General features: G+C 45.2%; 1 protein-coding gene across 2 annotated transcripts in view; it reads right to left on the bottom strand.

The window, feature by feature from the left end:
* Positions 1–8824: 8824 nt before the first annotated feature.
* The window catches only part of TFRC (transferrin receptor), a 32118-nt gene continuing 13559 nt past the window's right edge, over positions 8825–27383 (bottom strand). For both annotated transcript variants that reach the window (XM_050965304.1, XM_050965305.1), the window contains exons 6-19: positions 26087–26186; positions 24794–24916; positions 22550–22642; positions 22120–22259; positions 21408–21577; positions 18560–18679; positions 16543–16628; positions 16350–16413; positions 15953–16020; positions 15793–15860; positions 15199–15280; positions 13552–13776; positions 12604–12744; positions 8825–12073 (exon numbers count right to left, since the gene is read on the bottom strand). In XM_050965304.1, the coding sequence (XP_050821261.1) occupies positions 11831–12073; positions 12604–12744; positions 13552–13776; positions 15199–15280; positions 15793–15860; positions 15953–16020; positions 16350–16413; positions 16543–16628; positions 18560–18679; positions 21408–21577; positions 22120–22259; positions 22550–22642; positions 24794–24916; positions 26087–26186 (1723 nt within the window). In that variant the 3' untranslated portion in view covers positions 8825–11830. The remainder of the gene's footprint in view (positions 12074–12603; positions 12745–13551; positions 13777–15198; positions 15281–15792; positions 15861–15952; positions 16021–16349; positions 16414–16542; positions 16629–18559; positions 18680–21407; positions 21578–22119; positions 22260–22549; positions 22643–24793; positions 24917–26086; positions 26187–27383) is intronic.

The following is a 27383-nucleotide window of genomic DNA, read 5'->3' on the forward strand; positions in this document are numbered from 1 at the left end:
CTCGCCCAGACTCCCTGCCCTTGAGGGCTTCCTCGCCCAGACCCTGTGCCGTGCACCCCGCAGCTCAGCAGGTCTCCTCAGGTAGTGGCTGGCCCCAGGCCTCATGCTGTGTGTTGACTCTCTCTCAGACTGCACTACGGCTGCCTCTGGCTGCGCCCCAGGGATGGTGCGGTGGGGGAGGCTCAGCCTCGGGACCCAGCCAGGACATTGGTCATTCTCTGGCGGGAGTCCCAGAGCAGACCCGGCTAGGACGTATCGGAAACGTTCCCCTGCTCCCCGCGTGCAGTGACTCAGCCGCCTCTTGAACCCAGCCTGGCGTGTCTTGGCTCCCGCCTACACGGGCATGATCAGTAATGCCGCCTTTATAACCTGGGCCCTTTACAACGCTTGCCGCGCTGGCGGGCGCCTGCGAACGGGGATACGCTGCCAGCCAGCCGGCGCTGTTTGCGAGGCTAGCTACGTACCACCCGCTGCCCCGAAATGCCTGCGTCGAGCAGAGCGACCCGAGCCGTTGGGAGGACCAGCCCGAACCCACTGGGCCGCAGGCAGAGCAAACCCCTCACCCTGCAGGGATGAGCAGAACCATGCCATGCAATCCAGCTGCAGACAGCGCCTCTACCTTTGCACACCCAGGAAGGCTGCAATACTAACATGACTGGGGCTACACAGCGGGGTTGGGGGATAGATTAGCCAGATCGTTTGGGTGATGGTTATTAATCAATATAACACCCTATTTGTATTTAGTTGTAGCGGCTGGGAGCCTAGTCAATGCCCAACATGCACCAGTCATCTCAAAAGGAAGCTGAAAGGCTGGGCCAAGGGGCCAGAGGGAACACACGCTCCCCGGCCCCCAGCGACAGCTGCTGTCATAGAGCTGTGATGTGTGGGACTAGTTACAGGTGAAGAAGGCCAGAGGATCCAGATGTGGCTGCAGCTGGGATCCAAGCAGCGGGGTGGTAGAACCACCTGGAGGACAGAGCAGGTCCAGGCAGCCCTCCTGGGCTGGCTTTCCAAGCCTGAGCTGGGAGCCACAGGGCAGGTTTTTTTGGAGCAGCCTGGCGGCAGGGTGCAGAAATGCTTGCGATACAGGTGGACAGGCTGAGAAATGCCCTTCCGTCGAGGGTCCGGCCTCACTTCGCTCAGTCAGGAATTCAGGCCCCCTTCGGCTGTTTTAACAAAGCGCCCGCATGAAGTGATTCAAGGTCCAGGTGCCGCCAACCTGGCCGCCATCAGGCCAAAGCCCTGCCCAGGGAGCTGCAGGCCCCTAGGGGAGCTGGTAGCAGCCTGGTGGCTGCCTTCTGGCAACTCTGTTCTCTGCAGCTTCTTCTACTCCCTGGGCGAGGGGGCCTCCAGCCCCCTGTGGCTCAGCTGGGAACACTTCAGAGCCCGCTTCCTCCATCAGGGAATGGGGCCCCTACTGCCAGGACATCCTCACCTGGTTCTCCCCTCACAGAGGGCGCGGAAGCTGCTCCCTGGGAGAGGGACCCCAGTTCTAGCCCAGATCTGATGTGGCAGCGCTCTGCAGGCAGATAGGGGTGTGTGGCAGAGTCTGGAAAGGGCCAGGACAGTGTGAGGACTCCATGGAAGAGCCTGTCTGGCCTTATGCCCAGCACAGCAGGAACAAACTGGTTGCCTTGTGTGTGAGGACAGAACCGGGCAAAGGGACCGTGCACCTGTGGGTTTTGGGATGGGGTATGGCCCCGAGCCACAGCTCCCCCGGTGCCTCTCCTGGCTCTGGCTGTCCCGTGGGGGTGTCATGTTATTGATTTGAACTGGGACCATATAGAACATGGCTGCAACCAAAGTCCTGCAGTGGAACCAAATCTTGTATAAAGGGAGTCAAATGAGGTGTCTAAGACCAGGTTATGGGTTGCTGGTTATAATTATGCTGTCTGTATGCAAGTGTCATTTTTGTAGTTGAAGTTATGAACAGTGGCTCTATACTGTCTGTATTTCAAACTTGTGCTGTGCTTCTGGATGACACCCCAGACAGGTTGGTGTTAGCTCTGCCTAGCCTGCTTGATGGCCCATTAAGGACCATCAGCTGAGCAACTGTCCCATTGAGAGAAGGCAGATACGCCTTGTCACTCAGCAAAGTATGCAGGGACTGGCCTATGTGACTCCAGACTCCATTTTGCTGTAATTTTCCACAGTAAGGACAAAGAGGTTCTTACACCTGGAAAAGCCTATAAAAGGCTGATGCCTCATCTCCATCTTGTCTTCAATCCTGCTTCTTACCTCTGGAGGGACTTTGCCACAAACAGAAGCTTTGAACAAAGGACTGATGACCCATCCCAGAGGGGGATGTACTCCAGAGACTGGATTTGAACCTGCAGTTTATTCCATCACTGCTACAAGCCTGAACTAATGCTGTTACTGTATGTAGTTGATTCTATTTAACCAATTCTGGCTCTCTATCTTTTTCCTTTTATGAATAAACCTTTAGATTTTAGATGCTAAAGGATTGGCAACAGCGTGATTTGTGGATAACACCGGATTTGTATATTGACCTGGGTCTGGGGCTTGGTCCTTTGGGATCAAGAGAACCTTTTTCTTTTATTGGGGTGTTGGTTTTCATAACCATTTGTCCCCATAACGAGTGGCACTGGTGGTGATACTGGGAAACTGGAGTGTCAAAGGGAATTGCTTGTGTGACTTGTGGTTAGCTAGTTGGGTGAGACCAAAGTCTTTTTTGGGTGGCTGGTTTTGTTTGCCTTAGAGGTGGAAAAACCCCAGCCTTGGGCTGTAACAGCCCTGTTTTAAGCAATTTGTTCTGAATTGGCACTCAGTTGAGTCCTGCCAGAACCACATTGTTACAGAGGGACAGAGACTCCTCACACCTGTTCTACAGGTGGGGCAGGCCCTGCCGCTCGGCTGGCAGTTCGTCCCCAAGTGCCCAGCTGACACTGCTGTACAAAGGTAAGGCCCTTCCAGGCATGGTGCCTGCCCCAGCCAGCTCTCTGCTGTACCAAGGTGCAGAGCATCCCCGCCTGGCCTGCAGCTCTCTATGCCAGAGGCAGAGTGAAGCCCTTGGCATGTGAGCTCCTTGGGGCTGGCACCTCACCTCCATTGCTGCAGCTCCAGCTCCAAGCACTAGGCCAGCACTGAGTTACCCATGTCCAGGCAGGGAGGGGCAAGGAACAGACCCCTGGGGTACCAGAAAATGTTTGCAGAAGCTTCTAGATGACTCAACAAAATGATGCTGGAGATCGTCATCAGCCTGGCTTATTCTGGCCCCACATGGTGATGTCAGGCTGCAGGTGGCTGGGTCCTTTTCCTTTTTCTGTACCATGGGATCCGTGTGCCCTTTCATGGATAGTGAAGAACTCCTAGCGTTACCTAGCATCCATGGCACGCCCACACCTTGAATACTGCAGGCAGCTCTGGCCACCCCATCTCAAGAAAGATGTATTAGAACTGGAAAAGGTGCAGAGAATGGCAACAAAAATGATTAGGGGTATGAGAAGATTAAAACTTGAAAAAGAGGTGGCTCAGGGGGATATAACAGAGGTCTATAAAATCATGACTGGTGTGGAGAAAGTAAATAAGGAAGTGTTGTTTACTCCTTATAACACAAGAGCCAGGGTCACCCAATGAAATTGATAGGCAGCAGGTTTAAAAAAAAAAAAAAAAGGAAGTATTTCACATGATGCACAGACGGCCTGTGGAACTCATTGCCAGGGGATGTTGTGAAGGCCCAAACAATAATGGGATTCAGAAAATTAGATAGCCATTGATGGACCTGTGGTCCATGAAGTTATTAGCCAAGATGGTCAGGGATGCAACCCTATGCTCTGAATGTCTCTAGCCTGTGATTGTCAGAAGCTGGGAATGGGCGATGATGGAGCACTTGCTGATTCCCTGTTCTGTTCACTCCCTCTGGGGCACCTGCCATTGGCCACCATTGGAAGACAGGATACTGGGCTAGTTGGACCTTTGGTCTGACCCAGTATGGTTGTTCTTATGTACCTGCAGGGCCATTTCCTGTCCTGTTATTTTGGAGAGGACCTGTCTCAGCCTTCCTTGTCTGCTTTGGTTACATACCACAGGGACTGCCTGCCTGCCATGTATATGAACACTGGTACTAGCAGCACTGGGCATACAGTTCTAGGTTTGCCCTCTTCACAAGAGGAAGGATGATCTTGTGGCCAAGGGGCTGGGCTGTCAGTGCCTGGGTGATCTTGGACAAACTGCTTAGTCCCTCACTTCCCTAGCTGTGAAGTGTGGCTACCATGTCCCCTCTTGGTCTGTCTTATCTCCAGGGTGAGTCTCACCCCCCACAGCTTGATGTAGAGTGCCTACCGCCATGGAGCATCCATCTCAGTTGACACGACCACCCTAGAACAGAGTAAAAAGCCGATGAATATGCAGGCCGTTGTCTAGTTTCCATGCGGATACTCTCATGCAAACTTTCAACAGGGTTTGTAGCTTCCCTCCCTCTTCTGTTGACAGAAAACAGGGCTTGGCTTCGACAGACATGCTCTAATCACTGTCCAACCTTTCACCCAGAGGCTTTTCAGCTGTGTACGTGACATGCACTAGCTCCAGCAAGAAGTTACTTAAATAGAACGTGTGTTAGTCACCTGCCCCGGCCAGGTGAGCCCCTCTCAGCCAACCAATCATTTCGAAGACTTCACAAATGGGTGTCAATGGCTTAGCTGAAAGCCCCCCCGGGGGCCTGTTCTCCAATATTTGACTTTTGCCTCTATTGTATTTTTGAACACAAACTGGGGGTGTTGGCTGCCTTCAGTGAACAAGACCTTGGGAGCATGCAACCAGATTCCATTCATCAGGAACACAGACTGCTAATATTACCTCATCTGCTCTGGATGCTCTCCACCTGCCTAAGGCCTTAAAACGGTTAGCTAATAAGTACGCTTCACACACTCAAAGAACAAAGTAATTGGCTTGCAGAAAACCCAAACATGCCCACCTTGTGGGCCAAGCGTGGCGGTGGCTAAGCAACTGCATAGACAATGTAGGAGAGGGATAGCTGAGGGGGCCACTGAGGGATCTGGGGCAAAAATCAGTACTTGGTCCTACTACTGAAGGCAGGGGGCTGGATTTGATGACCTTTTGAGGTCCCTTCCAGTTCTAGGAGATATAGCTATTAAATATTAATTTTAAAAGGTACTCATCTTCTTTCTGCAGATACAGACTAGCAACTGCTCCTCTGAAACCTGTCATTATGCAAGGCACTGAGTCTAGCCATATGGAATGGAAATCCATCAACTTTATGAAAAAAACTCACGCAGACAGCTTCCTTTCCAAATGCAAACAGATGGACATCATACCAAAAAGACTGAAAGTAAAAAATCCATTAGAATCTACATACCACAATGTCTATGCTGACATTGTGCCACACTCAAAGAAACTGCAGAACCACCTGATCAACATTCTATACAGCAAACAGGGAACAATTACAAATTAACTCAAAACTGGATACTCAAAAAGCCTTCCACACAAACTTCCTTGTGTCTGGACTTTACAAGAACTAGACAAGCCATTTACAACACACTTTGCTTCTCTACAAAAGAAAAAAAGGACACTAAACTATTAAACTACTACATGCCACAAGGGGCCACAAGAGTGGTTCCTTTAACCTACGCAGCAATATTGTTAATCTATCCAGCTATATTCTTAGCCCAGCAGAAGAATCTGTCCTATCTCAGGGCCTCTCCTTCTGCCCCTCCAGCCCCACAAACAAGATACAGTTCTGTGGTGACCTAGAATCCTATTTTCGACATCTCCGACTCAAGGAATATTTCCGACAACTCTGAACATACTAACCCACAGAAACCTTCCTACTAACACTACAAAAAGAAGGATTCTAGGCGGACTCCTCCTAAAGATTGAAACAGACTGGACTTCTACATGAAGTGCTTTCGCTGACATGCACAAGCTGAAATTGTGGAAAACCAGCATCACCTGCCCCATAACCTCAGCTGTGCAGAGCACAGTGCCATCCACAGCCTCAGGAACAGCTCTGACCTCATAATCAAAGCTGACAAAGGAGGTGCTGTCATCATGAATAGGTCAGAATATGACCAAGAGGCTGCTAGGCAGCTCTCCAACACCACATTCTACAAGCCATTATCCTCTGATCCCTCTGAGAGTTACCAAAAGAAACTACACCATCTGCTCAAGAAACTACCTGAAAAAAGCACAAGAGCAAATCCATAGATACAACCCTAGAACTCTGAGCAGGGGTATTTTATCTGTTCCCCAAGATCCATAAACCTGGAAATCCTGGACGGCCCCATCATCTCAGGCATTGACACCAGGACTGTCTGGCTATGTTGACTCTCTCCTCAGGCCCTGTGCTACCAGCACTCCTAGTTATCTTTGAGACACCGACTTCCTGAGGAAACAATCCATTGGTGATCTTCCAGAAAACACCATCCTGGCCACTATGGATGTGGAAGCCCTCTACACCAACATTGCACACACAGATGGACTACAAGCCATCAGGAAAAGTATCCCCAATAGTGTCATGGCAAACCTGGTGGCTGAACTTGGTAACTTTGTCCTCACTCACAACTATTTCACATTTGGGGACAATTTATACCTTCAAGTCAATGGCACTGCTATGGGTACCCGCATGGCCCCACAGTATGCCAACATTTTTATGGCTGACTTAGAACTGCTTCCTCAGCTCTCATCCCCCAACACCCTTACTCTACTTGCACTACATTGATGACATCTGGACCCATGGAAAAGCCCTTGAGGAATTCCATCATGATTTCAACAGTTTCTGCCCCATCAACCACCTCAGCCTGGACCAATCCACACAAGAAGTCCACTTCCTGGACACTACAGTGCTAATAAACTATGGCCACGTAAACACCACCCTATACCAGAAGCCTACTGACCGCTATACTTACCTACATGCCTCCAGCTTTCATCCAGACCACATCATATGATCCACTGTCTACATCCAAGCTCTAAGATACAACTGCATTTGCTCCAACCCCTCAGACAGAGACAAACACCTACAAGGTCTCTATCAAGTGTTCTTACAACTACAATACCCACCTGCTGAAGTGAAGAAAGATTGACAGAGCCAGAAGAGTACCCAGAAGTCACCAACTACAGGACAGGCCCAAGAAAGTAACAGAACACCACTAGCTGTCACCTACAGCCCTCAACTAAAACCTCCAACACATCAAGGATCTACAACCTGAAGGATGATCCATCACACTCACAGATCTTTGGAGACAGGCCAGTCCTTGCTTACAGACAGCCCCCAAACCTGAAGCAAAAATACTCACCAGCAACCACACAACAAAAAAAAAAAACCACTAACCCAGGAACTTATCCTTGCAACAAAGCCTGTTACCAACTCTGTTCACATATCTATTCTGGGGACACCATCATAGGACCTAGTCACATCAGCCATGCCATCAGGGGCTCATTCATGCACACATCTACCAATGTGATATGCCACATGCCAGCAATGCCCCTCTATGTAAAAAATAAATGGACACAAATCAGACAATTAACATTCAAAAACCAGTTGAACACTTCAATCTCTGGCCACTTGATTACAGTCCTAAGAGTCACAATATTACAACAAAAAACTTCAGAAACAGACTGAGAGACTGCTGAATTGGAATTAATTTGTGAACTGGACACCATTAAATTAGGCTTGAATAAAAACTGGGAGTGGATGGGCCATTACACAAAGTAAATTTCCCCATGATAATTCTGCCCCCCGCCCCCCACACACACACAGTTCCTCACATCTAGTTGCTGGAAATTGGCCATTTTTGTTACCACTATGAACAGTTTCTCTCCTGCTAACAGCTCACCTTAACTGATCATTCTCCTTATAGTGTGCATGGTAACACCCATTGTTTGACGTTGTGTGTATATATATCTTCCTACTGTATTTTCCATTGCATGCATCCAATGGAGGGGGCTGTAGCCCATGAAAGCTTATGCTCAAATTTGTTAGACTAAGGTGTCAGCAGTACTCCTGTTTTTTGCGCCATCTATAGCATTTTGGTGCAACTACAGCCCTGGTTTGCTAGGTCCAGTACATTGAAGCTGGATTTCTTTGTGCCTAGAACGAAGACAGCAATTCAGAATCTACAGCTGTCCTTGATGTGTTTCACCCACCTCCTGTTCATGGTATGCCAGGCTATTTCTAAGAAAGCCTCAAACCCTGAGTAACTCATACTGTGACCTCTGCTTCAAATCTGCAGATATTGAAGCAATAGCTTTGAAGGGAGGTGAACTGGGTAGATCACTCAGGTGCCCATAAACCAAACTCAGCTGTGAATTTAACTACTTCTCCTTGGCCAAAGTTGCTACACCACTGAGGTTTGCCATTTTGCTGCAGGTAGGCACTATCATTCCTTGGCAACTTTCCCCACCAGGCAGTTTCACCATTACATTGCATGTTTCCTGCATTGTTCCATGGATGGAAGAGCAAGTCTGTAGAAGCCAGGGGTTGAGAGTAGTTAGAACTAAGTAGCTGGGCACACCTGGAAGGTGGTCAGTTCTTGGCAGAACCTCCCAATGTCACAGCCACCAAGCCCACACGTGAACCAATCAAACCATTGCTGAGAACAATTTGTCAGTGAGATCATCCAGTAGCCATAGGTGTTTGGATGGCGAGGGGAGGTATTTCATGGCAGTAGCTGGGGAATTTGGAGCTTTATACCACTAGGCACATGGCATGGCTTATAAGCCATCACTCTGCAAAGCAAAGAGTACTTAACTGCTATAAATAGCAGTGCTTTAGGTGGGTAATTAGGAGTCTAAATGGTCTGAGGTGGTCACTATTTTACAGTTAGCAATAAGACTGAGACACAGTATGGAAGCTTTCAAGTTTTATTTAATGAGACAGCAGGTAATGCAGGAACAAAGCAAATTAAATATCCCATCCCAAGTCAAATTTCAGTACAAGAGCAAGAAAGTATGAACAGAACCTGTAGTAATTAGTTTTAACTTGTCTAACTACAGGACAGACTGTCTTATTCATATGCTTAGTAGCAGGCAAAGTTTACAGAACCTAAGAATTCAAGATGTATGCAAGTGCTATGGCAACAACTTCCAACCACATGAGTTTCCCCAAACAGGACTGAGACTTAGTCCTATCACTTGTTTGAGTGCCACATGGTCACCTCCTTGTAAGAGGTATCAAGATTGCTCTGATGGCATCAGCAGCAGATTTTAAATGTATGCACTTGAATTTAGCTCTGTCTTTCATGGCCAGGGCCAACCTGCTTTAAAGCTCATTAATGAAGTCTCAAGGGCTTATTTTAGCCTCAAAATGGCAGGAGCTACTCTTCCCATCCCTGAGCTGCCACTGAACAGGTCTGGTCTAAGTTCCCTGCAGATTCAGCTCCAGCACAGGCACCAAGAGTCTAAACCCAGTTGTATTTAAGTGGGCTGCACTGGGGGCTCAGAGCAGCACCCTGCTGTAATGGGGCAGGGTGAGTGCTTTAGTAGGATATGCTTTTTGGCTGCAGCTAGAGACAGCAGCATTTAATAGAACCTAAACAGGCTTGAGGAACTTACAAGTTAAGTACTAACATATTTGAAGGAACAAGGGAGTCTACTTGGTCTTTGATTAGGGAGCAGATGGGGACCCCCAAAGCCTTGCTGTCTGCTCAACTGACTAGTCTCTAGTGATGCTAGTTAGGCTGATGTTAACTACAAAATCAGTTGTACTGGCTCACATACCATAATGAGACTGAATGTGGCCCACTAAACAGTGGAGTTGTCAAAATCCAGCACCATATGTTCACCATAGCAATTCCTCAAGCCTTTATAGTCAATTCTCTTCACCTTTTAAGGCAGATTAAACAGCCTTACTATTCTAATATTTGCTAAATAGTCAGACCCAGCAGTTACGTACCTAGATAGATTACAGCACAACACAACAACTTGAAACAGTTTCACCTACAGAGTGGATTTAAAAAAGATTCGAGTGCCTAATACACACTAGCATCTGCACCACACAGGAAGAACTAGAATTGCAGGAATTTGAGGATATATGTTAGATACTAACCATCAAGCTCTGTAGATGTCATTGCATGATAAGCATAAGAAAATTATGGGAAACACTGTTCCCGATAAATTACATACACCCTTAGTGCAACATATGGAGATCACTGCCTCCGATATAACACCTTGGTAGGCAAAAACTACCTTGTTCTTTATACATTATGGGAGACACTGCTCCCGATAATGAGTTAGGTTTTCATGATACATAAGGTACTGGAAATTTTGCAGCAAAGCTGCCATGTGATTGAATTGCTGCCTGATCTTAGAGGTACAAGTCTGCATTTGTGTACAACACCCTAGGCTTAGCAAGGGTGGAACCAGGGCTATGGTTAACCCAATTAATGCATCCTTAAGACCTGTTAACCTTTATCTGCCAAGCTCAGAGGTGCTTTCCTGCATCAAGGCCTAAAGCAGGTTATGGAGCTGCACTCCCTGTACAAATGACAGGTCATCAACTAAAGCAGAGTAAGATAGAAGCCTGACCTCAGGGCTAGGCAGTAAGTCCAAGGGAAGCTTAATTGCAGTTATTTGTTTGCATCTCAAAATTTAGGGGTTTTCGGGAGTCACTTTAGAAATGAGTAAGCATTTAATCTGGTACTAAGTGCTCACTCAAGATCTCCACATCTGAAAACCATGGAAAGCTGAATTGGTAAATTCCTAATAAATTTAAGCTTCATGGACCATTGCTTCATTTTAAAATTTGGATGCAAAATTCCAGTATCATGTTTGATTGTAATAGCAGATGCTGCTTTTATTCAAAAACGACAGTATAACTGTCATAATTATGGAAGGCACTGCTTCCGATAATTATCTTCTATAAAAAAACCACACCATTTATAGTGAACTCTGTCACTGATAAATAAATAAAAATAAATATCTCAGTGCCAAATGAGAGCCTTCCTTGAGTTGCCTAACTTACTTAGTTCACCAACTTTTGGTTTGGCAAAGACTCTTGATTGCATGAAAGGCCTCACAGCAACAAGGTCTGTAGTGTCAGCTGTAGCCATCCAAAGCTGTGTTACCATGTGGTTTGTTTTATCTGAAAGACTGTGCCAGGACACTCAAGGGGCATAAATTAATCTCTGGATTTCACCCCCTTTGTGATGTAAGTTTCTGTAAGAGGGTTAGTCTTTAAGTCACCTCTTCTTGGGAAGCCAAGCTGTTCATTCACATGGTAACTCAATGTATTGGGTAGCTAGACACTTCAGAACTGACTATTTCAGCAGCTAAGGGCTACTACTGTGGAAAAAAAAAAAATCAGCTTTTTTACTTGAGGTCAAGGTGTCTTCATGGCCCCAGAAGGGAGGCTGGAAGCACTTATGAATTTCCCCATGAACTGTTATGAAGGCGATCTTCTGCCTTCACTAAACTTTAGGACTGACCTCAAAAGGGAAAGCCAACATTTTAGAACTCAGGTAGACAAAGGTACCTCCCCACTCAAAAAGGTACCAATTTAGTTTTAGATCAGAATTTACATTTGATTAGACTGTATCTTGGTTTTAATCAGTCTGATCTGTTTGTTCAAGCACAATAGAAAGGTAGCACCACAAGCAGTAGTGTTAAGTGAGATTATACTGAATCAAAGACACCTTGTTCGGAGGGAGATGCAGGTTTAGTGGGTATAGACTGAAATCCCTGCTTAAACAACTGCTTGTGAAGTTTCCCTATCAAAAATCAAATCTGAAGTTCTACATTTTGATCAAGTAAGTTTCCAAACACCCTGTCAGATTTAGTGTAAATGTTCACTCAGTGTCCTTGAGGAGTAGGGTTCCCTGTTTCTGCACCCCAGTACTAAGGTTAATGCATTATGCATTTAAAACTCATTGTCTATGTCCCAAATGTCACCCGATAAGGCATTAGCAGCACCCTGAATGGTCCAGGTTGCCAGAGCCAGTTGGTTCTTGAACAGGTCTGGGTTGAAGGCACTTGGGTTGGTCTTCCAGAGGCTCAAGTGATCCAGCAAAGCTGACAGAGTGTGGGAACCCGAGCCAAAGAAGATATGACGTAGAGGAGTATCCTTCGGAGAGACGTATGGAGAAAGGAAGTGGTACTCCACCTTAAGAGGAAATATAAAATTTAGAATTGCACTGACAGTGGCAGGAATTCAGTCCAATAACCAAGAACTGAGATAAGTGGTGAAGGGGCCAGAAGCCAGGGATTATCTAGGAGCTGGAAAAACCCACACTCTGAAGTGGTTTCAACAGCCTCTCCTAGTGGCTTGTGTGTTAGGTTTTGCATGGCTGTTCTGCCAGTGTTGCTATTAACATCTGGACATGTTTCTAGGGGAAGTGAATTAAGGATTTACCAGGACAGCCACATGAGCCAGACAGACGTTTCCTAATCCAACTGTAATAAGGCATGAAGTGACCACTTTGTAAGTGCAGGCCCTCATCCAGGAGGACAGCTCTGCCTCTTGAGATGTGGCTGCAGGTAGAATACGTCAGCTAGTCCAGTCACTGGGTATAAATCCAGTGGACTCTAGTCCAAATATACACTAAAACCCTTCATGAATGCTCACTCAATTTGCTATTGGGCTCCTTTGGTATACTGAGTGAAATCAACTCTAACCGAGCTCAGAACACTTACCTTCATGATGCGGTCATTCATAATGCGGCAGAGGAGCCTGTTGTTAAGGTCAGTGTTTTCAATCTCTCTTCTCAGTGCCTCTGTAGCTCGACTGAAGTCTCCACGGGCAGAGTACAGCCACTGAAGGGTCAGATTCATTTCCTGGTAGGGAGAGGAGCTACAGTAAGTAGTCTTACTCCTGATTTATCTGGAGACAGGGTTGGGAATCTGAGTTGGTAAAAAAGTCTTACCAGGAGACCATTTTGAAAGATAAGGGCACAGCTGCACTGATGCAGCCATGCAAGCTCTAGCGTAGCCATGCTAAGTGGATGGGAGTGCACTCTCCCACCAGCTTTACTGTGCCAATCCAGTGAGCTGCAGTAGCTAGGCTGGCAGCAGCAGCTCTCCTGCAGGCCTAGTGCTGTCCATACCAGCATTTATGTTGGTGTAACTTGTCATGCAGAAGGGAGATTTATTCACACCTTGAGACAAGTTATGCTGAAAAACTGAACTATAGGTACAGCCTGAGTTACTGGTAGCTTTTTTAGGATGAATACTGCTCAAGAAGCAGCTATACCTTCAGAAGCCCATTCAGATGAGGTTCAATCTGGGTATGTGAATGTGCACTACTGCTAATGCTATTTGTTGGGTGCTATAGCCAGCTGGAGATATTTCCATTCTAGCTTGGATACCAAGCTAGAAAGGGAGATTTAGGAGTTGAATACAGGCTACTCATCTTCATATAGCTAACAGCACCTCTGTCCAGCATCTGATAGTTGGCTCATTTTGCCAGGTCACCACATTGGGGCTCTCGCTGGCATCCCCAAGAGAACCCAGGAATTGAATGGACAATGATACCCTCTCATCCCCACTGATGAGCTAGGGTTAAGACACTGGCAGATTTCAGTGTTTAGGGTTAGTGAAAAGCCTTCTATAACCTTAAAATTAATTCATTAGGAAGGTACTTACTTTTATCTCTCGTTTATATGGAGAAATCTTTATTATGAACTTGAGCAATTCCTGGTTGTATTGGTCATAGTCAAGGTAAAGTTGGTGATCATATGTCATCTTAATAACCATCTGGCCAGCCATTTCTGTAGCTGTTCGAAACACCTTGTCCAGATGAGCTACAGATAAGGCAAGATTGCGCCAAGTGTCCTCCTTGGTGCCCAAGTAAGGATACCCTTCCTCATCCTGCAAGATGGAAAGCATTTGCACTCAGTTCTTACACCTAACCCTGGTTTTGAATGTGTTTCTCTAGCTGAGAGTTTTACCCTACTGTGGCTGTACTGTAAGCAGCACTAGAAGGGACTGGAGATAGCAGGTCAGTCTTTTTGCTCAGACACTGAATGATATTTGGCACCCCTGCAAAGCACTCATTCTGCCCTACAAAAGGCCAAGCTGAGGGATAGGGAAGTGTTATATGCATGCCAGCACCACCACTTTGGCAGAGCAGCTTGCTGCTCACTTCCATCCAGTGTTTCCCAGTTTACTGGTGATTAGCTAATACTCCACAGCACTGCAGTACAGCTTTACCAACAAACTCAGATGTCAGCCCTTACAACCCTTGGTGGCTTTCTGCAAAAGACAAGGCAAGTTCCACTGGCAAGAACATTTGCCAAAAGCCATTTGGACTCAGCAGATATTGTTTGAGTGGATACTTATGCGAGAAGTTATATCATGAGTTCCAGCAAACTGCATGACCAAATATTTGCAGAAGCATTAGTGCAGGTGTCAAGAGTTGAGGGTTTAACTTTGTAAAGCTTATTTGAGCTTTTTGAGAACAGTAATTTGACTTCTCTTCTCAGCTAAACTGAGTATTTAAAACAGGTACATGTTATTGTATTAGTGCTATTAATTCTACAGAGAAAGTGAAACATGACACATCTGGGTAAACAAGAATTCTAGCTCCATTCAAAAGGAATGTGTAGGGGTGTTTAGAAACTCACATCATTGATACACAGGCTTCATATCTACATACATACTTTCCTGTGTAAGCAGTGTCTGGAATGCAGGCAAGCTGTGCAGAATTCTGTTTAGTTCACCATGATTTAGTCTTACTGTATGAACCAATGGCTGAAGGAAGAGTAAGAATTTAAGTCTTGAATAGCTGAAGTTTGGATGAGAGCCAGAGACAGATATCTAGTCTAGCAGTAACTGCTCTACCTCTGGCCCACCCCTGTACTTTAACAGTCTGATCCTGCCTTTCATTAAATAACTAGGAAGCTGCTCATACAAGAGATTGCATTCACTGGCTAAAAGGGGAGTACTGAAATAGGATGGTTAACCTCGACAGCACAGCTGTAGGGTTATAAGTTGACCCCTGCACTGTTGAGTTCAGCTTCCACATCAGTCCAGGAGGTAGTAAGAAGCTTGCAGCTCCAGTAGCAGCGGAATCTGCCAGGAGTTGCTCTTTAGCAGATTCTAGTCCACTGTGAAGTCATTAGCACATGTGTTTAGATGAAATCAGATTAGATCAGTTTAAGTTCTTCCAACTAGCTAGATCAGGAGAGTCAAACCTATCACAAGTTTACTGTAAGCAAGGAAGCTTAAGTTGTATTTACATTCTTACTCCATTTGGCAGAGGTTGTTTACCACAAATACAAAGTGACTTACATCATAGAAACTGAACGAAACGGCTGGGATTCCTGCATATGCTAGAAAAGGGAAGGCTGTATTATCCATACGAAAAGGAACACTGCAATGAGAAATTGGCATCGTTACTCAGAACTGTAGGGTACCCAATCCAATATTTACAATAACTGATGCTTTAAGCTAAAAATAGATGGCCACACCTGGCCAGGTGGCACAGGGGATTCTTGTTAAGTGGAGCTCTAGGAAGCCAGTTTCTGCAGTCCCATGGACACCAGCATCTCCTAGAAGGCTGTTCTTGGACCAGCTGGAAAGCTAGATTAGTATGTGATCTAGTTTGAACATGCAGTGTTCCAAACCAAGTATGGTACTAAACTATTGCACTATCGACATGGGAATGAAGTCATAATGGGTAAGGGGTTGTCCTTATGGTTTGCTGTGGTTCAAGAATTTGAATGGAGTAGCAACAAATTTAGAGCTAAAGCTAGAGTGACTGCTGTGTCAGTTGATTCGTTCCTATATGGGGGTTTATGAGGGATCATTTGGGTTTAGGTTAGCTCTGTTGCTCCAGACAGGAGAACATTTTGAAATTACTGTTTAAACAAGCAGGAGACTTACACTTTTTTGGCCCAGTCAGAGCCAACTGTGTCATACAGACGACTTCTCCCATATATTGGATCCTTCACCTGCAATAAGGTGCAGAGTAAAGTTACTGTCCAAGCACTTCCCTGTACACCTGGATCATGCTTCAGACTAGCCCAGAGAGACTAGGACTCACCCCCATCATAGTCTGCTCCACTATTTTGTACAGCATTGGGCTGGCAGAAATCCTGAAGTTGCTTGAACCTGTGATGGTAGAAGTTAGAGATTTGGAACACGTTGCCAATACAAGTACAAGAATGATAGGAATAAAGTTGCATTGTGGTTTCTCTTTCATCATTACTGCTGAAAACAGAAGTGGCCCTAAATGTTTTAGAATACACTATAGTACAGTAACAGAATTAACCCAAAGCACCGGACATATCAGCTATTGGGCACTGGTAGCTATTTAAATTTAGCCTTATCCTTTTAGTGCTTCACACTGGAAAAGTGAAAGCTTGCCAAGCTCACCTGTTTTTGACCTGTTCTAATTTTATGGAATTCTGTAGATTTGCTGAACACAGATCAATAGTTACCTACAACTGCAGCATCCAGGTTGATGTATGCAAAGGCTTTGGTGTGCAGTGTGGCAGAATAACCCTAAAAATGGGAGAACAATGCCTGTTAATAGGCAGTAACTTTAAAACTATGCTTTTAGTATAGTTTGAGACAGAAGAGGTAAGCTCTGATTAGGTACAAGGCATCAATGATCAAACCAAGATTAGTTACCTCCAGCCACTCAGTGGCACCAACAGCTCCAAATTCTCCTGCGCTCCAGCTGGCAAAGACAATGCTTCTTCTGGGCTTATAGCCACCTTTAAATAAGAAAAAAAGTTGAGCTCTGGGCCCCCATTACCTTAAGAACAGAACAAGTGAAAGATGCAGAGTGATAGTTTGCAGTGTACTTGTAATAAAGTTCCCCAAATACCAGGACTGCAGGCCTTTAGCTGGATTATATATATATATATATAGGAGCAACAGGTATAGATTGCGCCTTTGAAAGAAGAGAACAATCCATCCAAGAGGGTCCATAACACAGAAGGAACAAAGCAGGTCTTGATTTTGTTGAGTGCCACATGTTTTTATCCAAACTTGACACCTAATTGTGGTCAGTTTTATCTGAGGGGGGTTAAAGCCTCTTTAACCAAGTCATTCACACAAGTTACCTCAGGTCACTTTCAATTTGACTACATCTGGCACTGAATAGTTGCAAAGAATCCTGTGGCACCTTATAGACTAACAGACGTTTTGGAGCATGAGCTTTCGTGGGTGAATACCCACTTCCTCAGATGCATGTAAAAAAAGCTCATGCTCCAAAACGTCTGTTAATCTATAAGGTGCCACAGGATTCTTTGCTGCTTTTACAGATCCAGACTAACACGGCTACCCTCTGATACTTGACACTGAATAGTTGTTCTCTTCCCCATTCCAAAAAGTGCTCTAATCTGTCACCAGTCCCCAGGAGCACAGATTATTCCTTCTTGACTACCTGAGGAGTGCCCAACACTCAGATTCCAAGGCCAGAAGGGACCATTGTGATCTAGTCTGATCTCCTGTTACACAGGAGAGATCATTTTCTCAAGGTAATTCCTTCTAAAAAAGAGGTTCTAATTCAAGAACATCCAATCTTCACTTAGTGTCTTTGAAAGTGCACCATGACCCTCGGTAAACTGTTCCATAAACTTGGTTATCCCTCACTGCTACAGATTTATGCCTCATTTCCCATTTATATCATGGTGGGTACTGCAATGTATGTATGTCAAATAGCCAAAATGCAAGTTCAATAAATGCTATTTATACATGAAGATTTGAAAATTCTTCCAAAATGCTTAAGTTAAGCAATCTAATGTTTGCTACACCTTAATTTGTAAGATTACTCAGTGAAATACTTGCTGTGACAGCCAAACACTTAGCTAGGTTGCTCTTGTGTTGAGACCACAGCTTATTATGCTAACCAACACTGTCATTGACAGAGTACTGGAAAACAATTTGCCACCATGTCTTATACTCTGCCCTATGCCAAAGAATTCAGGGTCTTTGTACTGCACCTGGCACTAAGGCTTGGTCCATGGCTGGGGACCTTAAGTAGCTAGCACTTCCAGAAGAGGCATGCTTTGATAGATTGAGACAAAGTAAAGCTGCCACTGCTAGCAAAAACTTCTATAGCAGATAAGCTTTGAAAGAACCTAAGCCAGTGGTTCTCCAACTTTTGTACTGGTAACCCCTTTCATAATCCCCCATATTACAATGCTATCTATAGTAACACCATTACAAAAGCTGGAGGCAAAGTGGGGTTTGGAGTAGAGGCTGACAATTCACCCCCTTCCCCTGTAATATCACCCTGAGGGGTCTCAGCTCCCAGTTTGAGAACCCCTGACAAACTGACTAAAAGCAAACCACTGCTGAATTCTACCTTCTTTCCCCTACCCAAGACAGACACCACAGAAACCCTTGGCAGGATGAGTTCTTTGGTAGAGGAGCTTAGCTGTCAGTTCAACTGGCACCTTCAATTCTGTCTGATCCAAGTGGCACTTGGATCAAGTTGTGGCAGGGCCCACAGTGGTGAGCAGACAGTTTAGCTAGCTGAAATGAAGGCAGAGATTCTTCAGGAGCATTTTGCTCACTAGTATTATGTTAACCCTAGCAATTAGTAAGCATGTTCTGAACAATTGAGCAGGACTGATTGGCTTGCATTTGTTCCTTTTACAGCAGAAAGCGTACTTGGGCTTAGTGTTTCGTTCTTTACCTGTTTTTACCATAGAAGAAATTGCACGGGCAAGCTCCAGCAGCATGACTGTTCCCACACCAGCCTTTGCTGCTCCCGGACCCCAGGAATCTCGTTGGGCTCCAATCACAACATACTGATCTGCAAAGAGGGCAAGAGCAATGAGATGCAGCCCTACTATTTCAGAAAGCAGTAAGAACCAAAACATTTTGGCAAGACACTTGTTACATGGAAGAGTAAACATTTTGGCACTAGTGGGAAAGCTGCATGCAACTTTTAGGGAAAGACTGAATTTTAAGAGGGCTCTTCACTAGCTCAGTATTAGGGCCATTCTTGAAACTGATCATGTCTGAAATGCAATTCAGCTCAGTGCCAAGTATATAGAGGAAGGTAGTGGGAGGCTCCTTGCAGGATTTACCTTTTCCACCTATGCATGCCAGTTCTGATTGAATGTTAATTACATAGGTTAAGAAAAGTCTGTGGGTATAGTGCTTAGATTATCCACAAATGCAGAGTTGTAATATATGGACATCAATCCAAATTTAGGTGAATAAATTTAATAGTTCAGTAGTAGCTGCCAAGTATTTGGGTACATCACTCATGTGAAGTTAGAGCTGGTTGTTGAAAGCAAATATAGCAGTGAGTGAAGATTGTCCCTCAGTAATTGAGAATTTAATGTCAGTTGTGCACTTAGAAACTCTCATGGATCAATTACTTTCCCCACTGTGCTTATCAGCACTCCAGCTCATCCCTCCTGGTACTGAGGATGTCCCATCACCTGATGGCTGACACAATAAGTTGCTGCATCAGCTGAGTGTAGCACTAATTCTGCATTCTCACTTGTCCATGTGTCCAGGGCTTTGATCAGTACATGCACCTGAACCTGGTAACACTTAGCTCGGGGGTTGGCCAAAGGGGTGTTTTTCCTCCACCTTTTGAGCTTGGTGGAGCAGAAGGCCAGGGTCCTGTTCTCCAAGGGCACTATGATGGCCACCATCATCTTCTGGTGGTCATTGGTGAGGACTGGCCATAGTTGGCGGTTTGTTCTAGGGAAGGTGGTGATCATGTCCACCTTTGCGATGTGTGGTGGGATAGCTCTGATTAGGTGATTCTAGATGGTGTTATGCTACAGTTTCTAGGGTTCAGAATGGGGCTTGCAGCTACACAGGATAGCATCTCGTTGGCACAGCTGTGCTTCCTGCATTGCCTGTCCCATTCCCATGGTTCTGTTCAGTGGAATGCAGTTGAGCTGGGCCCTGTGGATGAACTTCCAGTTAGCAAAAACAGGTGAAGTTGCCCCCAAGGAGGAAGTGGTTGCTGGTGTCCCACTTGCACATCACCTTGAATACCTTGCCCTGGTCAGGCTTCCATTTCAGGTTTCCCCCTCTGTGTATGACAGCTGATAGCATCCTTCAGGTCCTCTCCAGCACGGCTCTAGCATTGGAGTGATGATTGTGTGCTCTGCATGCTTTACCTGTGGCACCAGGACTCCTAGCTCATGGCATTCCTTGCACCTGTCTGGTGGCAGCTGATATGCTTCTGTTATGTAGTGTTGCAGGCATGTGTCCAGAACAAAGCAAAGCCTCCTATCTCTTCCAAATTTCCCTGTGAGCTGCTCAGGTAGGTGGCATCATCTTGGTTGGAGGGGATCCTGGCAATTCACTTCTTGAAAGTAGAGTGCTATGCAGGATATTTCTCACCATGGCATCTTGTCACATCAGAAGGTATGACTGATCGCTGCAGTGTGGCACAGATCACCCACATGAGGGATGCTGGTGCCACCCTGCCTGTGACAGATTCTTCCCCAGAGAGCCAGCAATGAACTGGTGTTCAATACCCACTTCACTAGCTGCCTGATGGTGTTTGCCTTGTTCAGAAGTACCTTTGCCATGGCAGATCTCCTCAGGACCATTGATATGGGGGAGATCAGAAAGGTATTCAAGATGTTGATCTTTGCCATGGTGCTAGTAGGGAGGAACTGATCCTGGCCACATTTTGTAGGATCCCTGTGATGATATCCTCAGATGTCTGCTAAATGTGGAAACTTGTGGCTGTGCTGAGATGTTGGTATGCTTGCCTGCTGAGGAAGAACAGGGTTTGCTCTGGACCCAAAATGGCATCGCCTGGATTGAGTCCCTACTATGCCATTGATAGGAAGGGATGTGCATTTCTAGCATTGAAGTGGAGTCCCATCCAGTTGGCAGCCTGGCTGGTGATGCTGAACATGTCTTGGAGACTCAGGGTTGTCTGCAATCAGTCTCACAAGTGCTTTGGAGCAAATAGTCTTGTGTATTTACAGTGCATGGGAGAATGAGGCTCAGATCTTGATGGGTCTTTAGGCACTAAGTGTACAGGTCTGGGAGACTTGTTATGAACAGGGCTTAAACCATAAGCTAGAACATGCATTGTTCATATTGGTTTAAAATCCTTTGTTGGATTGGTTCAAATGTGTGTAGACAATGGACAAGTTTAACCAAACTATGACTAGATGCAAGATCATTTAGCCAGAGAACTTGGGACAGTGTCATTAAGAGGCAGGCCAATTCAGGAAGTAGCCTGCTTACTCCCCATGAGTTGTGTACAATTAGTTCTCCCACATTTACCCTTTGATTTTCAATGCTCCTGTGTTATGGGGAAAGGTTTTGTTTTGCCTGTTATCCAGTGGCCTAGTAAGAGACAGTAGCTATTTGCTTAAAGATTTCCATGTAATGAGGACTTCTTACATATAAAAAGTTTATTCAACATTAAGACAAAAGTTTAGTTCAGGACTCCCCCAGTCCACTCTCTCAGGCAAGTTATGCCAGTTACAGATTAAACAAGCTTCTAAATGAGGCCAGCCTCACCAGTAAGATATTAGCAAAGTTTTTACCTGGTTCATCAAAACCCTGGATAACGCCAAAGATGTTATGAATTTTTCTCTCTACCATTTGATTGTTTACTTCAAGTGTCACTTTAGTTCCATCGGTGTTCTGTGATCTCATTTTGTAAACCAACAGGCTACCTGTCCACTCTTTAGGGGCGACTTCTCCATTCATTTTCCTAGGAGGAAAAATGGTATTCAAATAGCAAATATTTTTACTTCATTGTCACCTTTAATCATATTGTTCAGAGCCTTACTATGGAGTTGCAGAGTTGTTTGTTGGCAAGGTTTAGCCCTTTACTGACCAATGCCTTTCCACTGGGTGGGAATCAGTGATGGTGGCAAGACTAGGTCCTGATTATAGCCATCAGCATGCTGGATTAAGAGTACACTGCACTGGTGCAACACTGGGGAATTCAGACTGAGGTGAAGCATTCCACAATTTTCACATTTGTTTAAAGCCTGCATTTAAGCAATGCTATAGGCCAATGTTTATATTAAAATAGGAATAACTGTTGGATACAAGACTCCATTTGATGAAAGTCAAGAATTTGGGAGTTTATTGATGAATCTGCAACTAACTGTACAGACTATAGCTCATACACTTTTAGAGGACAGGAGGAGAGCTCTGCTTATAAGGACTCTCAGCAATTTCATGGATTACTCATAGGGATCCAATTGTACTACTGACCCTTGATAAAACACCTGTAGGGAATATTACCTGAACAATTCTGCTGCAGCATTACTAGCGATCGTTTGGACAGGAATGCCTGGGAGTCCAGAAGATTTAGCTGGTGGGAACTGAGTGTGGTTGAATGAAGGGAAGCCAGGGGTGAAAGGGTCACCAGTTCCTAGATGAGCCTGTCAATGAAGGATGTTACATGCAAGATACAGTGGTTTAAGGTCTATAAGAGTGAGGTGTTAGAGATCTGGCTGGATCCACACTACTGGTGTTCTTTTATTTGCAAAGCTACATCTGTGCATTGTTAACCCACTATGGCCCTGCATCAAGGAAGCATTATGGTCAAGTTCACATAAGTGGAGAACTGTCTCTTGCAAAATGCTTCTAGAAACTGCATGTTTGTTCTCTATGCAGTCCCCCTCTGCATCTTCCAGAGGGAAGCCAACCAATGTTCACCAGTAGTACTTACATGTCCAAAGAGAACCTCGCTATGAAGTTTGTAATCAGCAGGATCAGGGTAAATCAAGACACCTACTGCATTCAAGCCTTCAGCATTAGCAACCTGGAAGAGGGTTAAATTGATTAAGCTGAAGAGTCTGAGCTATGTCATTGTACGAAATGGACTCTAAAGGACAGAATCAAGGTTGCCTGGGCACCTTCAACTGTAACCTCTTGTCCATACATGTTCACATCCATCTCTACCCAGATATAAAGCAACTTGATTAACCCAAATTTGGATACAACATGGTAAAGCAGTGCTTGGGGGTGCCACCTGCACACCAGTGGATCAAAGCAAGTTTGGTATAATATGGTTTCACCAACAATGCAGTAAGATTTTTTGGCTCCTGTGTACTAGCATAATTCAAGACTATGCTGTCTTGGTGTACAGAGAAGGTCTATGCTGGATATGAAGCAGGGTTATGTACTGAGACTTGTCTAATATAGGACTTCTGCAAAAAATGAAACTAGAAGTTTGAATGTGTGCAGGGGATTACAGGAAAGGAAGTGATACTGGACTAGATGGACCTTTAGTCTAAGCCAGTATGGCTGTTCTTACACAAGTTACTTAAGTTACATGGGTTGGAAATTTTCATTCTATTCCAGGCCCTGCCACAGTTCCTGTGTGATGCTGGACACATTTAACCCAGTCTTTTCATGAGCGGTCACTTTTTTGGGTGCTCCTAGACAGCCTGGTGGGGAATTTGCAGCAGCACTGTACAGGTGAGTGCCATAGAAAAGCCCATGCTGAAGTAACTACCTTCAGAGCAAGGTGTGCATAGTACATAGTAACCAAGTTAAGGAGTGATGAGCTGCTCATTAATGGAGTACTACCCATCCTGTGCACACGATGGGGCAGTATCCAATGGAAAATATAGTATAGCATCATTATAGTACAATTACATGCCTATATGGGGCAAAATGGAGGTTACAAGGGCAGCCTTGGTGTGCTGGAGTGGGCAGACTATCCATTTCTCCCCTAGCCTATGGGGCTGCCCTTCCTTGTCCTGTCTCTTCCTCCACCTCTGGCACCTGATCCCATTACTTCCTTCCCCACTCCCTTATCTAGCTTTGCCAATGACCACTCAGTCCCAGGTTCCTTCTCTGGCTACTCGCTCAATCCATCCCAATGCTTATCTCTATTTCAGAGGCAGCTTCCTCTTCTATGCTGCCTGGAGCCAGTGTGGGGCAATGTGCTGGGAGACCCAGAGAAACAGGCTCCTCTGCTCTGAGCTGCTCCAGGCACCAGAACAGATCTGGTATTGCCATGAGCCCTAACCAGCCCAAGACTGGAGCATATGCAGTCAGTCTTGGGCTGATTATGGACAGAATCTTTGGCCAATTTAGCCATGAGGGTCTAGTGAGATTCTCCACAGAATGTGGAAGAGTTTTTCAATGGCTTAATGGATCAAGCTTGGTCAATTTCTGCAGGGGATGGCAAAAGGCACACTGACCAAAGGCCATCTTCCTGTCAAATTTTAAGTTCCTGCTCCCAAATGTGGAGATAGGAGTTTCTCAAAGAGGTCAGTTTCTTTCCCATGGGTTAAAAAAAGAAGTGTTTCACTGGTCTCTCATGAGTGGCTGAAGTTGTGTGTCAGGTGACTGACAAGTGGCATGGAAAGTTTCTGCCAAACTTCAACTGTTTGGACTAAGCTGTAAGCCACTATTACGAGACCCTGGAAATCCTCTTCCTGCTAGATGCTGGGACTAGGCAATGTTCAAATAATCCATCCCTTGTCTTGTTCTGTTCATGCCCTCTGAAGCATCTGGCATTTGCCACCATCAGAATATTGGGCTAGATGGACCATTGATCTGACCCAGTATGACCATTATGAAAGTGTCACTCAGTCTTTACAATGCTACCAGCCCCACCTGAACTCCAGAGTGTTTAGTACTTGCTGAGTGGAAAAAAGTTGTCTACTTACCCCCACAGTAAAGAGACTTCAGTTCTCACTATTCTTTGCACAGTAACTGAAACAGGCTACTCCTTTCTTCAAATATGGGCCAGAAGTCTGGCAGCATGAATTGTCAGGCCTATTAATATGTCAAGGAGGTATACCCCTCACCCTACCCCTGCAGCACTCAAATACATCTGGAATAAAGCTAAAGGCTGATCTGACCAACCTGAAGATGACAGCTCTAAATACAAAAAAGTATAAAATATTAGCTATGATTTATGACCACACTATTCAGAATAGGAGCCAAGAGCTGTTACCTTCTCAGCAAAAGAAATTTTCCCAGCTCTGACAAGGACCACAGATCCATTTATGGGGATATCCATCTTGTTTAGTTCTTGGAAGTCCTCTGTCCGGCCATAGTTAGCATAGACTAGTTTACCCTGGAACAAAGATGGATGTAGCTGTAGCAATCACTGATAACTCACCAGATCTGTCTAAAGCCATGGGACCTGGACCACTGGCCTTATTTACAGGAACTGCATGAGAAAATTTAAACTCATGCAGCAACTTGAATGTCCTAGCTTCAACCAAGTTTCATGCATTTAGCAGCAAATAATCTAGGTTCAAGCTGTAGCAACTCCTAGCTGTTAGACCACCAGCTTTCTGGGCAGAGGTTTCCCCCTGTTAGGTGATCAATTGTTCTGCATCTTCAGCGAAAGTAGGACACTAGTAATGTGCTTAATAGGCAGCAAGAGATTAGTTAGATTACTCCCCCACCATATTTAACTTACAGTTAAGTGCTGGAATAGGCTTCCAAGGGAGGTTGGGGCATCCCATTGGGAGTCAAGAGGTTGGACAAGTCTGTCAGGGGATGGTCTAGGTATCTGATCCTGCCCCAGCACAGAGACTTGACCAGATGACTTCTTGAGGGCCCTACCAGTCTTATGATGGTTCTTTAAGGACACCTGGATGGGCCCTAGCTAGGAACCCTTTAAGAGGGAAGCAACCACCAGCTACTTCAAGCCTTGGTGATTGGGGGTGGTGGAAAGGGGTTTGTTGAGATTGCCCTGCAACTCCCCTGGTGGGAGTAGAGGCCACTTACCATAAGTGGGACAAGAGTTAAGCATGTTTATCTAATCCTGAGGTGATAAGCCAAGCATTTACAGCTGTTACTAGTGAATGTTAAATCAGGGACCCGAGTTAGTTTACTTTACTAGATGTGGGTGTGATGCAAGAGTTTGAGTTAGGTCTTAAGCACTCTTGCTTCATGAGCTGGAGCTTGGAAATACTTGGGCCATGTCCTCAGCAGTAAGCCTCAGGAGGGATGACCTCTTACTATCCTGCAGAGCTGTTCTGCCTAATAACCTGTGGCATTACTCCAAGCCACCATATCCAGCTCTGCTTGGCTGTAAGTGATGTAGTCCAGTGCCTCAGGGGTGAAAGCCAGACACTTTAGAAGAATGAAGTATTAAGGAGCCAATAACTGTTCAAGTCTCAGTCCTAGTCAGTGACTTGTCCACAAGTGAGATGAACGGATTTGTTAGCCAAACTCAGCATAGAGAGAGATGTTTAAAAGAATGGTTTGCAATTCATGAAGCTAGGTAACTTACTGTTGCCATTGCCCTTGCACTGTATGCCACATATCCATCTGTAATTTCCAGTTTTATTGGAGTTTCAGTTGAAGACTCAATAGTCACTTTATTTGGTGAGCTATTAGACAGCAAGAAACAGCATTAAGCAGAGCCACCTAAGATACTAGTTCTAAAAATGGTAGATTTCTAAAAATGGTTAGCACAAGCTATTTACTTTGAGTATTCTGTTTAAACAATGTGTTTTACCATAGAAATTGATTTGGGAGTAGTGACATGTTTAAATGAAGACAAGGAGGTCAGTCATCCAGCTGTCCAATGCTACTCCCCACCCTCCCATATATGTATATAAATATTTGTTGTATACATGGTGCATAAAGCTAGTTTAAGCCAAGCTCCACAAAGCCTATGTTTAGATTATAGTAATGAGCTATTAGGCATTGATGTCTGGAGTCATTAACCCTGAAAAGGAATGACAGGCACTTGCATGCAAGTGTTGAGTAGAGAAAGAATTAGGATACTTGTGAACTTAAGTCACTTAGTACTCCCATATGCGAGTAATGTAGAAGTTAGGGACTCTTGCTTTCCCAACACCTCTCCTCCAAGTCTGCCTTCCCCTAACATGAAGGATTTGAGCTGATAAGAGTCTTGCAGGCCAAGACAAGTTTATGGCTATAGCTATGGGATCTATATATCCCAACAGAAATGGGGTTGAACTAACAGATTGACAACTTCAGTGCATATCTTCAGCCTTGCTTTTGGTAAAAGCAAGTCATTAGTCTGGGACCTGGTCCACACAGGGGCAAGGGGAATTGACTTAAGATGTCCAACTTCAGCTACAAGAATAGTGTAGCTGAAGTAGATGCATCTTAGATGAACTTCCCTTGCATCCTCACAGTGCAGGGTTGATTGCTGTGGCTTCCCTGTCAACTTTGCTGCCACCTCTTGCCAAGAGGGAGTACAGAAGTTGATGGGAGAGTGATTTGAGATAAATTTATCACATCTAGTATAGATGCAGTAAATCAATCGACTAGATCAACTGCTGCCCACCAGACTGGTGGGCAGTGTAGACATACCCTATGCAAAGCGTAGTTCTACAATTTAGCACTGTGGTAAGTCTGCCAACTCTGTCTACTTCTGTAAGGTAGGTTTTTTTAAAAAGAATTTTGGACTTTAGGCACACTAGTAGCTGCTATCATAGGCTGAAGTGATGCCTAGAGAGACTTCTGCTTGGATTTCCCTCAAACAATGTTAACTAGCCTGAGTTAGACCTTAAATGTTTGCTCTAGCTGAAGAATTTTACTGTTGAACTAGCAAG

Source organism: Gopherus flavomarginatus, chromosome 8 (assembly GCF_025201925.1).
Source record: "Gopherus flavomarginatus isolate rGopFla2 chromosome 8, rGopFla2.mat.asm, whole genome shotgun sequence".
NCBI classification, from domain to species: domain Eukaryota; kingdom Metazoa; phylum Chordata; order Testudines; family Testudinidae; genus Gopherus; species Gopherus flavomarginatus.